The sequence below is a fragment of the Pagrus major genome, chromosome 15, assembly GCF_040436345.1.
Source record: "Pagrus major chromosome 15, Pma_NU_1.0".
Taxonomy (NCBI): domain Eukaryota; kingdom Metazoa; phylum Chordata; class Actinopteri; order Spariformes; family Sparidae; genus Pagrus; species Pagrus major.
The window spans coordinates 6,546,822-6,561,766 of record NC_133229.1 but is presented as its reverse complement, the minus strand read 5'-3'; the positions used below and the strand labels follow the sequence as shown (position 1 = coordinate 6,561,766).

Here is a 14,945-nt window from a genome sequence, read left to right as displayed (position 1 = left end):
TAGCAGAAAATGGAAATACTTAAGTAAAGTACAAGTACCTCAAGATTGTATTAACAGTACTTGAGTAAATTCTTAGTTACATTCCAACACTGCTTATATATCCAACAGCAGAGACACAACTGATCATAAGAAATGCTGGTCTGCACTGTTGCCCTGTGTACCAAAGTGAACAAGATGTGACTTCATGTATAGTATCATGGAAAATGCAGCGGTTGCGTGAAATGCTCCGCTGCTCTTCACGTGCTTTTTGGAAAACGTGAGGATGATTTCATCTGAATATAACAATGATAAATGCAGTGAGCATGATGCTCCAGCCATCATATCTATCTTATTTAAAAAGCTCCAGAGGGGATACAGTGATATAGTGTGTTGAGTCAATGTGTGCTGAGGGACAAATGTGAAGCCTGCACACACACAAACACACACACACAACATATTTAGATGTGAAATTGGTTGGGAGTGGTTTTATGGTAAGTTACTCAATCATTCTGCTGTGTAGAGCTTTAGTCAGAGTAGTGTTGGGACGTGTAAGATGATCCATGATGTGTCATTGCTCCGCTAACCCCATCTTCAGCTCCCCGCTCATTGGAGCTCTGTGTTTTCTGCTGTCTGTGCATGATTTAACCCCCAGGAGAAAACATTGCTCACCCACTTTTTCTGTGACTCAACCATGCGCCAGGCTTCATAAGAAGAGCAACATTTTGGGGTTGTTGTTGTTCCTGATTAATATTCCACTCAGGGTAAAATATAATTAACTTAATCTCCCTGCATGTAGCTCGACATTTCATTAATCACTGTTAGATTTATTAAACAGATCAAAGTCGAAGTCATTGGCTGAGGATCACAGGAGAGAATAAAAGTTCAAAATTAAAGTTCAGTAAGTTGAATGGTGGTAACTCTCTCATCTCATCACCACATTATCCCTGTCATGCATTTTTTAAAAATGTTTTTAGACTCTCAGAACTTGTTTGGGATCAGATCTTAGAGAGCTTTTCACATTAAAACAGTCAAGTGGATATTTCAGAATTGAGAAATGTAGTAAAACATCAGCCGTGAAGGTGATAAGTTGCCGGAGGATTAGCTGAATTCTGTACATCCTCAAGGCATCTACAGTTTACTGATTTTTTTTCAACTGCACAAAATCAAGAAGCTGGGTGCTTTATTCCAGTTAGGGAAGAAATACAATACACCTGCATTTCAATATAGTGTGCAGATTTTACCCACAGGACCACATTAACCCATCAGGGGGCCCCAGTGTGATAATGAGATGTGATCACACCTTTTCTCAATTTAATTTCTCTGTTATTAGTTTGTGGTAATTTGATTTATTACAATTTAATTGAGCACAATGCACCAAAGCCTCAAAATTAGGTATTTATGAAGGTGTTACCTAAACGTAACATATCATCTCAGTCTATATTGTGACTTGTGTGTTTTCGTGGTGCATACAGTAAAAATAAATTTGCAATAAGTTCAGTTATAACAAAATAATTACCTGTACATCTGTGTCCCATAAGGGTCTGGGCATCTTAGACATTACTTGTTTTGCCTTTTTAGTAACTCATCCTCGACGACAGTGTGATACCAAGACGAAATCCATTACTTTTTATTTTGTTTTTGTGTACGGTGTCGCTATGGGTCAAAACACAACATTTTAGAAAACACGTTTCAGAAAAGACAACACAATTTCACAAAACACAACATCTCACGAAACAAACGTTTTCTGAAATGTTGTTGTGTTTTGACCCTCAGAGCCACCATACATGTGTGATAACCTTGATTTAAAAAATTCCATGTTAGTGGCTCTGAGGCACAGTGGTGCTTTGAGCTGAATGCTAACATCAACATCAGCATGCTAACATGAAGCGGCGACGTTAATGTTCAGCAGATTTAGCCAAATAGTTTACCATGTCCGCCCGTTTACTGTAGCATGTAGCAGTACAAGTACAATTGAGCCTAATGTCATTAGTTTTACAGTATAAACCAAACGATAGGACAAATTGAAATTTTGACCGGATGATGGCACTAAACTGAAACTTTAAGGCATCATCAAGTGATTAGAATTCATCCTGTGGGGACTATAATTGTCTATACCAATTTTCATGGCCATCAATCCAATAGTTGTGGAGACATTTCACCAAAAATGACAAATATCAACTTGCTGTTGGTGCTAGTAGGATTTGTCTTATGTGGATGATGTCTGTACAAAATCTGATCTTAATCCATGAAAGAGTTGTTGAGATATTTCAGTCGGGACCAAAGTGATGGACCAATTAACCAACTCTGCCATCGCTGCACCTATAGTGTGGCTTAATCACAGTGGGCACGGACTGTGATCTTCTGGATCAAACTCATGTGCTTGGTTAACCCAACTGTCCATCCCCAACCTTTTGTTCTTTACGTTACTTCTCCTCACTTCCTCCTTTGAAATGTTGCTACGGCCACTAGAGGTTGCTGCCTAACAAGAAACTTCCAAATGGGTCGTAATATGCTGCATTCATCGTTGACCTATGCTGTTGTTTTTCTAATGAGGCTACTGAAAACACACAGAAAAAATAAAAATAAAACAAAAATACAACTGGTGAAACAGCCTTTACAGTGCAGTAGAACTACATTAACTTAGACATTCACTGGCCTCATTTATCCAGGTTTAATCCCAACATCACAAGAATGTTGTTGAAACTCAAGTGATTAATCACTTCTCACTGGGAAATCAGTCACAGTCACTTCAGAGTGTGCAGTTACTTTATGTTCTCCTCGGCCCATCCTGAGCTCTTTCAGAGCGGGTGTCAGGGAGAGAGGTAAGAGGTGTTTTAATGGCGAGAGAGTGCATGAAGAGGTGAGAAATGAGTAGTTTATTGGATGGCATTTGAGATCGGAAAGACATAATGGGATGAGATCACTTGTTAACACTGGCAGAAAGTGCCACACGAGGGTGGCATAACCACAGGGAGGCACACTCACACACACACTCATGCCACTCAAGAAATCACTGTCAAGGTAACAGGAACATACACACACGTCAAACAAATTAGCAGAATCCATGTGTGCCTGTTTGTGTAGGTGAATGGTGAACTCTGCTGGTATGAGATGCGGCCTGGTGCCACCGCATGTGGCTGTTGAACACGTGCCAGGTCGTAAACACTCCCTGCCTGGTACCCAACCACAGATGTCATTTCAATCAGCCTTCAGTCAGGCTGAAAAATAAATCCTGGAGGTCCATACCTGTGTGATTACATTCCCTAATTATAGTTTGGAGCAGTAACTCTGAGATGACTTAACGAGACGGGCCCTCAGGGTGTTGTGAATGTAATTATATCCTGACAATTAATAGGCCAGCTCCTCAGAGAAGTTTCTTATATGATGACGTACCTGACTGTTTTTAGCTCGCCTGGGAAGCCTTTGAATTATGACATAATTACAAGGGAAAACATGATATACAAGGATGATAATTATTCCCAAGTACAGTAACAGTGAAAGGCATTTCCTTTTATGAAGTTCATATCAGGGAAAAGTTTATATTTCTCCTCTGAGGGTAGCTGCTGCACATTGTAGTGTTTATCATAAGCTGCTGGGTCACAGGAGGAAACATCTTGTACCTGAGTGCATCATTCACATTTGAGAAGGACGTGCTGCTTCACTCCAACAGTATGTGTGCTGAATGGTGCTAATGATCAAATAAAACAGCTACACAGATGTTTTCACTTTGATTGCCTGATTGGCCCACTTCTCAGTGCTGTGTAGGCACGTTCAGGCTGTGTTTGATTGGCGTATCTCCCTCTATCACCTGTTAGTTTTGTTGCACCTTTTAGGGCGGGACAACTCACACCGTTATCACAGTTTTTTTTACCTCACAGACATGTAATTAGGATGAAAGAGAACACCTGTGGGGGTGTGGAGGGGCTTTTTTTTCTTCGCAGAGGGCATTTTGACCTTTCATATCAGAGAAGCGCAGGTGCAAATGATAAAATTAAACATCCTCTCCACACATTTATTAAGACATACATAAAAAAATATTTTATGTTTCCCAGTTTCAGAATCCTGGTTTTGTTCATGCTACTGTAGCTCACTGTCGCACCATCATTTCTTACTGGGGCTCATGACCGGACTATTGGAGTGGTCTCTGAGATGAACTATAGCAAGCAAAAAAGGCAAACCAAGTGTCATGGTTGAGGAAGATGAACACCAGCCAAAATTATTTGTGGCAACCCTAATATTCTTCTTCTTAACAATGTAGCACAGATCTATAAATCTTTACAAATTCTTTAGTAATCAATAATATAGACTTTAGGCTAGAAATGTGGTTGAAGTCAATGTGAAGCAAGGAATCATTTAAAGGAAAAGTTCACGCAAATAGGAACATTCAGTCATTATGTACTCCACCCCACGCCGATGGAAAAAAGTCCATAAAATATTTCTGGAGCTTCACAGCAAAACAGCGCTGTAGCATTCTCCTAAACAACTGAGGTAGATGGGGACTTGTTTAATGCAAAAAAATAATAAAAAAATAAAAAAATAAAATAGCTTGTCTGTTTTAATCCAAGTCTCTGGAATCTTAACATCCCACACTGATTTGAAAAGATGTTATTAACACCCTCGATGCACAGTTGAACACAGGCACCCACTTCACGACTTTTGCGTGCTAATGCTTTTAGCTTAACAGCTAATGTGAAGATTTCAGCTTAAAAAGGGCAATTATGTCTTTTCAAATCAATTTGCGATCATGGGGCTTCTGAAGACTTGGATTACACCGGACAAGCTGTATGGGGCCATTATTTTTGTTTGTTTTTTACAATTTACAAGTCGCCTTCTGATTCAGTTGTTTAGCAGAACGCTGCTTAGCTGCTTAGCTGTGGAGCTCCAGAAGTGTTTTGTTGATTATGAAACTAATGACATGAATTTTCATTTTTGGATGAACTCTTCCTTTAAGGGAATTATCGTACATTCATGTTGAACAAGCCCAAAATTGATTTCCCAACTAGCCTCGAGAATGAATGTCACCAAATTTGCAGAAACATAGTGACAAAAGTAAACGTTTTGTTAATGGTTAGAGGCGTTTCATTAATTCATGTTGCATATAAATGTTTTGCTCACATGTAATTTATAATGTGTTATTAGGCTGAAACCGGTTGTTGCTGTCCTCGTAGAGTTGTATGGATGAGTTAGAAAAGTGATTTATTTGCATTAACCCTGGTAACATGTCATGTACTGGTGAAGAAATCATTGTAATATCAAAATTACAACCTTCAAACACCTTTCAACATGTTCCTTAAACGCTTTGACCTATAAAATAAAACAAATCTTCTTGTAGCCTTCAAAGCTCATCAATGCACCAAAGTTAGGAGAACGATTTCCCAAATTAGGAAATAACACCATTTGAACCAGAGAATGCAGGAATAATCCTTCAAGGAGAGTCACTGCTAGAGGGGGGCTCCTCACACACATGCTACTCTCTTCTCCAGGCCTACCTGCGGTTCAACATTAAAGGAAAGGTTATCAGTTTTTCAAGATTGTCTTAAAACATTAGTCACGTGTCCATATGAATAATGAAACACTGTAATCATTCTTCTTGCGAAGAGATGAAGAGATGAATTCCTTGGGTTCTTTCATTGGAGGTGATGGGGGGACAAAGGACACCGTCCTCGTTCCGTGTATTCAAAAGTTTATCTGAAGCCAACATGAGGCTTCAAATGCACAATCCAACAATGCATAGTTTTACAGCTCAATCTCGAGTTTCCCCCTTTACTTGTTGCTCCGAGTCCACTTCCATCACTCCCACCCTGTCAGCTCACATCTGCCCTGGATTTTCAAGCCTTTTCATATTTTCCACTTCCCTGCCAACCCCCCAAATGCAACTTGGGCGAAATCGAGAGAGTACATGATGTATGCACACTGTGTCAGCACATGCATCTGAGACAGCGATGAAGACGGGCAGGTGAGGGGAGGCCAAAGGGTGGGCGCGGGCCGTTGACGTGCCAGTCAGTAATACTTTTCCTCAGGTTGAGGTGTGCTCACCAGGAGGGTGTGTTTCTGCTGGAAAGCTCTGTAATGAACAGAAGGCTGGCTCCCTGCCTGATCAAATTCCACCGCAGCCCCATATCTATCTTGCCTTCCAAAAATGTTCAGCATACCAGTGGGTTTTATTGACTTGTCAGAGCAGACAGCGCAGTGCAAGCTCTGCCTTGTAAGGTGTGCAGTTAACAGGTCTCTGACGCAGGAATGTCTGTTGATGACATTTGATTTGTAATATCTTCATGTGTTTTCAGCTCAATTGGAAACAACAACATGTGCTCGGACAGCATGATGTTGGCACATGTTCCTTTGAAATGAACTAGAGTCTAATGTGAGCTAGTCCCAGTTTGTGTCTCTCAACTGTGATTACCATTACATTTAAGTCACAGAGATAAGCATAATTGTGTCTGAAAAATAAATACCCTGCAATGTTTCAAAAACCCAAAAAGGTCATTTACCAACAATCTTACCAACAAGACCCTTCAAATTATCTGGAATAAACCATAATCTGTCTGCTGCATGATAAGGAAAAAAGGATTTTCACAAGAAGTTTCACAAGCTGCAACTTGAAAAAAAAGATGGCACATGACATATGTCTGCTTCAAGGGGAACTCCATCAGTTGTGAGAGTTGCATTGAATATATTGAAAAAAGTTGTATAGAGCCATTTGCGGATTCAGAGAGAGACATGTGAAGGCTGATAAATTGATAAATAGAAGTTTGAAAAAGAAAAAAATCTGCAGAGAACAACCATGCATAGAATTATGTCGAGATTACTATTTCGTTGTCTCGAGATAACAAATCTGTTTTATTGTTACTTGAGGTTATCTCTAGAAAACAAAATGCAGGATAATTAAGTAATGAACTTCATTTCTGCAAACCACAAATATGTTGCAACTTCACGTTTCATTAGGATCAATTTTATGTTGTGACAACGCTGTGCATATGCTCTGATTAGGTTTTAGGCACAAAAACCACTTGGTCAGGGTTAGGAAAAGATCATTCTTTGGCTTAAAATATCTGCATCTGTCACCACAAACACGGCTCGAGATGTCCCGAGGTCTCAGTAAAAATACCCTGTTGTGTCATGCTGTGGTAGCTCATCAAAAATATCCAGTGGTTTCACAGTCAAAAATGTTGAAGCGCAATCTCCAACTACCGTCACTGGTTTGGCAGTCTTCTCATCTGTCACTCTTCTCTGCCTTATGATATGAAAATCAAGTCATAAACAAGTAATGTGAACGTGACACAAAACATATTGTAGAAATGTCAATACGGTACGTAGCCTAAGACACGTAAAAATGTTAACTGGGCTGGAGATAACTCAGCATTTAAAAAACAACTGAAGCATGACTGTTCTTGACTTCCGTAGCGGAGTTAGAAAAAAGTTTGTTCACCAGACCTCTGTAGCTCACTCCTCAGGTCTACTTGAGGTTAGTGGCTCGAGGCTACATTAGCCACTGCTAGCATAACCCCCCTGAACCTCTGACTTGACAGTGAAGTTGCATTGTGGGTAATGTAGGTACCACTTTTGACCAGTAAGAATATGCATAGATTAAAAAAAAGGGTACCTGCAGCATTGAAATAGGTGTTTTTTAAACTAAAGTTGTCTAAACCAGTGGAGTATTCTTTTAATTTAACGCAAACCAAAGAAATCCGGTATCTCTGACCTGGATGGTATGTTGCCGATGTTAAACTGCATTGTATTTACACAATAAAGCCCTCATATTTTAATGGTATGTTCAAAAAGAGGGACATATAACTTCCATCAGCCCACCTGCATAGGACATAGGACTGGATGGAATATTGTTTCAATCAGATGGTTTGTCTTATTTTGAAAAAGGTTAAACTAAATCATCTATGTATCACCAGATATCTATGTTTGAGAGAAACTGATCTAAACTGATCTGCACTCAAATGTAATGGTATTATATGAGAGGCACAAAAGTGGGGCTCAATGTTAGCATGCAAGTCTCTACAAAACATCCTCCTTCCTGCGGAGACCGCTCATGGTATTTCCCACACTTCTGCAGGATGTGTGCAAACATTGTTACTGACTGGAAAAGCGTGGCTTGACTTTCACTGGTGAAACTGAGTCAGGCAAAAAGAGCTGTGGTAAAGTGCCAATGCTGACAGATGCTACTCCTCTATCTGGCTCATAATGAGTTTAGCCTCAACACCCCCCTCCTCGCTCTCTCTCTGTCTTTCTACTCTTTCCTCTCACCCCCTGTCCTGCAAATACAGTTAACTGCATGACCATCCGCGATGAATGGCGGTTAACAGCTGCCTCTTTTTTGATGGTTGCCTGTGAGAGCATGTAATTGCATTTGGCCCTGGGTGTACATGCACTCATTAAACCAGTGTCAGTGCCCATTACATTCCACAGCAGTGCAACTCAGGTACAGAATGCAAATCCCAGGCACGAACCCTGTGCTCTGCGAACGCTTTGACGGGAGCACAGAAGACCTCAGCTCAATGCAAGACCACAAGAAGAAACTGAGCTACATTAATTTTAGGGCAAATTTAGTAATTTCATTGTAGATGTTATCAAATGTAAAATAGATCCCAGCTAATCACAGCCAAACATCTCACTATTAGTAGTAAGAGGATGTGTCTTAGTGGGAATAATTTAGCTGGTCCCAGTTGTTAGGGCTCAGAGGGGATAAGATCTGCTATGTTGGGAGCCGATCCACACTGGGATCAGATACAGAATTCCAAAAATGCCCATCTACATGCCAAGATTTCGGCATTCGTTGGACTCCTTTTGTTTTGCTGAACCATCTTATCTCCTTGCATATTGTTCTGGTATCTCTCCCTAAAAACATTATGGGGGCAAAACATTTCTCAGTGAAATGTATCTGAGTCAAACCTGCTTGATGGGAAGGAGACAGAGTGGACAGAACTATTTGTAGGTGTGGTGCAAAATAAACTACAGATTCCTCAGACCTAATGTTCTCAGTGGCTTTCAGGTCCCATATCCATCAGTTATTGTGATACGTTATGTCATGCTGTGTCCATTGTTATCTTTGGGGCCTCTCTGCTGTGTGAGACAAACCATCAGTCGTGTAACCCACAGGAAGGAGCGCTGTCTGCCAAAGAAGACGTGACGTGTCTTACAAGAGACTCAGCAGTGGACATTAACTCCTGTGGCTGCATGACTCATGAGAACGGGAACAAAAGCTGAATGTAATGCAAGAACAAGAAATGTGAGCGGTGGCATTATTTGTCTGGGCCCCACATGTCAGACACTGCAGGTGTGCAACAAACTGCAGGTGCAGCCTGACATCTAGTGGTCAAGCTGCGCACACACACACACACACACACACACACCACACTTCACATCATCACCACCACACCCAGAAAACCTCAGGTAATGCATGCTTGGATGAGAAACACAAAATCTGCCTCCCAGGCACAGGTTGTTTGGCAGATCTTGTTTTGTAATGTATAGTCAACATTACTGATCATGAGTGGTGGAACAATGAGGGGTGTAATGCTGCAGCTGTCCAACAGATGGCAAAGTCTGTCCAGTTTCCAGTGTGAGACAGGCCTTACCCTTGAACTAGGCCTCTCTCTGGACACCACATTGTCACATTCAAACCCCACATGTGGTTGTAAATGACTGAGCTGCTAATCCGTGTCTGAAACCGCAAAATCACGCACATATTTAAATAAACTAAGCATGTTATTTCTAGTATTTCCAGCCATGATTCAGCCCCTTTTGTCCAGTCCATGCAACAAAAGCTTGACATGCTCTATGGATGTGTTATAATTGATGTGAGCAGGCTGCACACGCCCTATATAGTTGGATCTGGGATTCATCTGAGGGACACTGGTCCAACTGTGTGCTTAACTGTTTTCTGGTGACTTGAATAATGAGCTGTATAGAGGAGACAAAGGGAGAGAGAGAGGGAGAGAGAGAGAGAGAGAGAGAGAGAGAGGGAGGGAGGGAGGGAGGGAGAGAGAGAGAGAGCCCTCCATCCTTCCTGGTGGGAGGTTTGAGATGCGCTGCGCAGACCCGTCCGCTACCGACGCATCTTCCTGGCCTGCCCCCCTCTCTCTCTCTCCCTCTCCCTCTCTCTCAGTCTCTCTTTCCTCCTGTTCTGTCTGCCACTAGCCTACCTGAGGGGAAGTGCACAAAGCCAATAAGAAAATCTGGCGTGTCGGCGGGGCCTGTGCGCGCGCTATGCTGCGGTAAAAGGCCGCCGTTTGCGGTGTTTACAGGGGATGTAGAGAGGGGGACGGAGGCACCGCTCTCCCCCGACGGACCGCACCGTGTCTGCTCTGCCCAGCCCGCTGCATCGCTGAGCGGCCCGCGAAGCACACAAGATGTCGACCAGAACGCCATTGCCCACCGTGAACGAGCGTGACACCGAGAACGTAAGTGCTGCTAGCTAGGAGGAGGAGGAGGGGGGGGGGGACACCGGCACGATAGCGGACGGAGGGGGACGGAGGGAAAAGACGACAGGGGATGTGGCTGTTTTGCGCACTGGTCGGTGCAGCTTCATGGCAGCGCTGCTTTTTAGCGTTGCAGAGCGACTCGACCAATGAGCACTCCGGCTCCTCTCTCCTCTGACGGAGCCTAGAATAACCCAGAATAAAGGTGCAGTTTTGTTATGTCTGCCCCAGTTTAGCCTCGACAACGCACTGCGTCAGTGTGCTGCCTTTACGGACACACGCGAAGCCTGAATGTTAATGTTGGGAGGTTTTTTTGTGTGTGTTGAAAACGCTGCTCGTGTGGCCTGTGAGAAAATGGTGTTGCTCCACTTGTGTGCAACTGGAGGGGGGGTATTTTCTGGTCCACGACGTCAATATTTAGGGAGGGTGGGGGAGGATGTTGCCCTACTTTTCAATGGCAACGCTTGGTAGCATCGCAATGTGACATCCATCACCTATTGGGCCCTGTTGTAACTGCACGCTCACAGTGTTGAGGAGGAGGAAGAGGAGGAGGAGGAGGAGGTGGTGGAGGAGGGAGCGTGTTGTTATTCACCATTCTGCTGCCACGACCCTGATGAGCTGAAGCAGCAGACAGACATGTATTTATCACTAAAGGAATGGCTGGAGAATATCTCAGTCAGTGTGTGTGAAGGAATGTTTATGAACGACCACCCAGCCCCCTCCTCTCCTCTCCCCTCCCCTCTGTCTGTGTGCAGCATAATAATAAGAATGCTTCTTTCATTTGAGATCAGTCCAAATGAGGACCGCTGTGTGTGTGTGTATGCTGACAGGCTCTGACATATCTAGGTTCATCTAATTTTTTCCTGGAAACAAGACGAGGCACAGACGACTCCTTGTATTTTATTGTGTTACAACCGGTGGAAATAGCTGGAAGCAGTCGTTCAAAGGTTATTCCCAGATGTAGAGACAGGACTTTTATTTTGGCTCTTTGTGTTTCAGGATTATTCATCCTCAGGTGAAAAACTGGAAAAATGGATTTTCCAAAGTTATATAACACAGCACACCCGTAATGTTCACTTTACACGATGATATCAGCTCTCATCGTCATCATCAGCTTAATGTTTCTGTCTTCAGGTCTCATAGACTGCTAGGCGGCTATCAAAGCAGTAGCCAGCCAGCCTCGCCTGCCTCTGTTGGACTCCATCAGGCAGCCCCAGGGCCCACTAGCCGCTGAACTGCATTGCATAACAGCTTATTACTCAGAGAGACGAGTGGCTTTTAGTGCAGCGAAATAGAAGAAGCTCTCTCCTGGCTTTCTTATTTTTATGTGCGTGTGTGCAGGTGTTTGTTATTTTCTTTTATGTCTGGCCTCCCTGAAGACACAAACGTCCGTGTTTGGGAGTTAATGGATGGGCGAGGGGAAACAAACTTTGTGTATTAATCAAGCACCAGCGCTCCAAATCACCTGCCTGCACAGATGCCCCTCGTTTAATTTGCAGAATTTGGAGCCGAGCCAAGTGTGTGTTTGTGTGCACATGCATGTGTGGCTGAAGGATGAGCTGAAAGAACAATGGTCACTTTAGTTTGGACAAATATAAGAAAGACAGTCCAAGCTTTCTGCCTGGGCTTTGGTGCATTAGAAACAAGGATGCTGACTGACTGGCATCAAATCAAAATGTCTCTTTCCTCTATCCACACACCACACACAGTGACACCGGGGAGTGTTTGAATCCTGCAGTGTGGCTCTCCCTCCGTCAGGATGTGGCGTAGCTGACATGATGCGCACCCTGCAGGGTGTAGCGTTTCCCTCAGTGAAACGGGAGCAGGGGAGCTGGGGTAACCAGACCAAGGCTTTATTCTTTGGCTGGGCGTGGTGCTCAGGAGCAGAGGATCATGGGATCTCTGACCTGGACTGACATCAGCAGCTGTTGTAGAGGAGAGGAAACAGACCAGCAGAGACTGCGCCTGGCCTGTGCCAGAGTTGTACTTATAGCAAGCTGTTCCTAATTCACCTTCACATGCCATATCGCAGGGACACTTGTTGTTATCGGGTTTGGCCTCAGAGCCAGAGACATTGTTGTAGCTCTCGACTCCGTGCTGCACATGCTGCAGGTTTTCTCAAAGGCACAAAAAGTCAAAAGAAGTTCACTTTCTTTTGTTGTCTAATCTTGTCTTGTGGCTGATAAGGTCTTTAGGTCAGGAGGTTAAGGTGTCACAGAGGGAGACGAGGGAACCTGATTCTCTCCCACACACTTCCTCTTTGAGCTTGTAGGTCGTGAGCTACTGTGTGTGTCTGCATGTAAATGTAGTTGTACGGTATATGCTCACACACACATGCACATGAACACTGGATCCCTTTCTTATAAGTGGTACTAGGTCAGTGGGTTCATCTCTGTTTGTCCAGAATATCCCAGCTTTGGCACACACACCAACCTCCACTGCAGCACTCTGCTGCATTGTTTGTACAAGTGCAGCCACTGTGGCAGGACGAGCGGTCTTGTTGGAAATAGAGAGAGTGACAAAAAGCCAGAGAGGTGATATTGTTTTAGTGTAAGAGTGGGGGGGGGAATTATTCTTAGATGCGTTGGGATTCTCTCTTGAAAGATTATTTCCCGATGCAGAAGAGTCAATAATCGGAAATTTAAAGGGCGATTCCTGACATTATTATCGCTTGTAGCGATTCTGTAAGTAGCCACACAGTGAGAAAAAATAAATCAGATGTAGAAAGATTTTGATGCATCAAGTTGCAATTCTGCATTAAAATGTCTAAAAACAACTAGATCTTTGTTATATATTTTGTTGGGTTGTGTACTTACAGTATCAAAAATGTTTCCAACAACATTCAAACCCAGAAAAATCCTCAATTTGCTTCAGGTAACGGTTTCATTAGGTCACTGTCGCTAATTCCAGGTTTGGGAAGTCAGCAAAGGAAGCTAAAAATTTGTGCCCGAGTCATGTCGGATAGATTTTCATTAGCAATGGATTGTTGGTTGTTTGTTAAATTGTGCATTAACCACTAGCAAAGGGAGTTCGACTGCAGGATCTTATGTTTTTATTCGCCTTACTCATGCAGTGTTTATCCGCCACAAACAGCCAGATTCCTTTACTACATCAGCTGTGAGCTAACGTTAGCCAGCAGTGTGTCTGTTTGTTTAAATTCGATTAAACTCTCACTATTCAGCACCAGAGACTCTGGTTCCCCCTCTTCTTTTCCCCTCTCCTCTGTAATCTCTCCATGAAATAAAGTGCATTATCCAACCAGCTCCAGTTAGCAGTCACCATTACAGTAACGTGACATAAACACAGACAATGGAGGTCTCCTCAGCAGATCCTGCTGCAGTCAGGCTGATAAACAGGAGTGAAGATAAATCCACTTCTTAATCCCAAAGGTTAAAAAGTAATCTCTGAGCTCTCCTCCCACCGGTAAACAGCTCCGGATCAGAGCAGAATCCGATGTCATCAGGTCTGGCTTAGCCCACGACACTCTAGTCTGCTCTGTGCAGCAGCTCCTCTCCTCAAAACACTGCAGATGTCTGTTTTGTTTTGATAGGGAGCCTCCTTGCAGTGGAAATTACATATTGAATGTTTTAATCAACGTTCCAGTCAGGGAATGATGATGTTGCTGATCTCCACCTGTGTGTCTGTTTCCTGCAGCACTCGTCGGTGGATGGCTTTGTTGAACCCCCAGTCCCCCCAACAAAGTCTGCGAGTCGCCACAGTCTGCCGCGATGCCGCAACTCTTTCACTCTTTCCTCCTCGGAGGAGCAACCCCATATTGGCAATTACCGCCTCCTCAAGACCATTGGGAAGGGGAACTTCGCCAAGGTGAAGCTGGCGCGACATGTCCTGACTGGACGAGAGGTGAGACAAAATCTTTATTTGTATTTTATTGATCACTTGGGTATTACTGTTATGTTCACATGCAATACAACCTTCATCCTAAATCTGTTATGTCAGACTCAATCTTTAATTGCTTCATGTTAACATATTCATTTTGGGGGTTGCAACGCTATGAGGCTTTCATGATAACCGTATCAGAACATATCACAGTGTCATGGTATACAGTATAACACAATTTTTTATTAGTATAAGAAGTTGCAGTGGCCCTTAAAGGAATGAAAACAGAAGGGTTTTTGGTTGAACACTATTTTTATGATTTCATAAAATGTTATGAATGAACACGAAACTACAGTATAATTCAATTCTGTGGATAATCAGATGTACACGCTATGATAACCGTAAAGTTTTTTACTACGTAGCAGAATAGAAATCTTTATAGTCCACTCATTTGTCTTTGGCGTCAAAACAAAACACGTGGTGTAATAAAATTTTATAATATGAAACCAAAGCACATGATGGAGACAGTTCATCTAAACAGGCATAAATAAGCTCTTTTTCTGCTTTGGATTAAAATACATGAGATAAAAACAATAAGTGGGTCTGTAGTAATAAACTGTTAGTGTGTCAGTCTGAAAACCCCAAAATAATGAACTTACCAACAGGAAAAACAAAACATGACAGTGAAGGAAAGAACAT

General features: G+C 42.8%; 1 protein-coding gene across 3 annotated transcripts in view; it reads left to right on the top strand.

Annotated features, from left to right (window-relative positions):
- The first annotated feature begins 10,069 nt into the window (after positions 1-10,069).
- LOC141009751 (serine/threonine-protein kinase MARK1-like) overlaps positions 10,070-14,945 on the top strand; it is a 37,932-nt gene continuing 33,056 nt past the window's right edge. For 2 of the 3 annotated variants that reach the window (XM_073482446.1, XM_073482445.1), the window contains exons 1-2: positions 10,242-10,391; positions 14,064-14,270. In XM_073482446.1, the coding sequence (XP_073338547.1) occupies positions 10,341-10,391; positions 14,064-14,270 (258 nt within the window). In that variant the 5' untranslated portion in view covers positions 10,242-10,340. Of the gene's footprint in view, positions 10,392-14,063; positions 14,271-14,945 lie in introns of all 3 variants that reach the window. The other variant, XM_073482447.1, reaches the window with a different exon arrangement.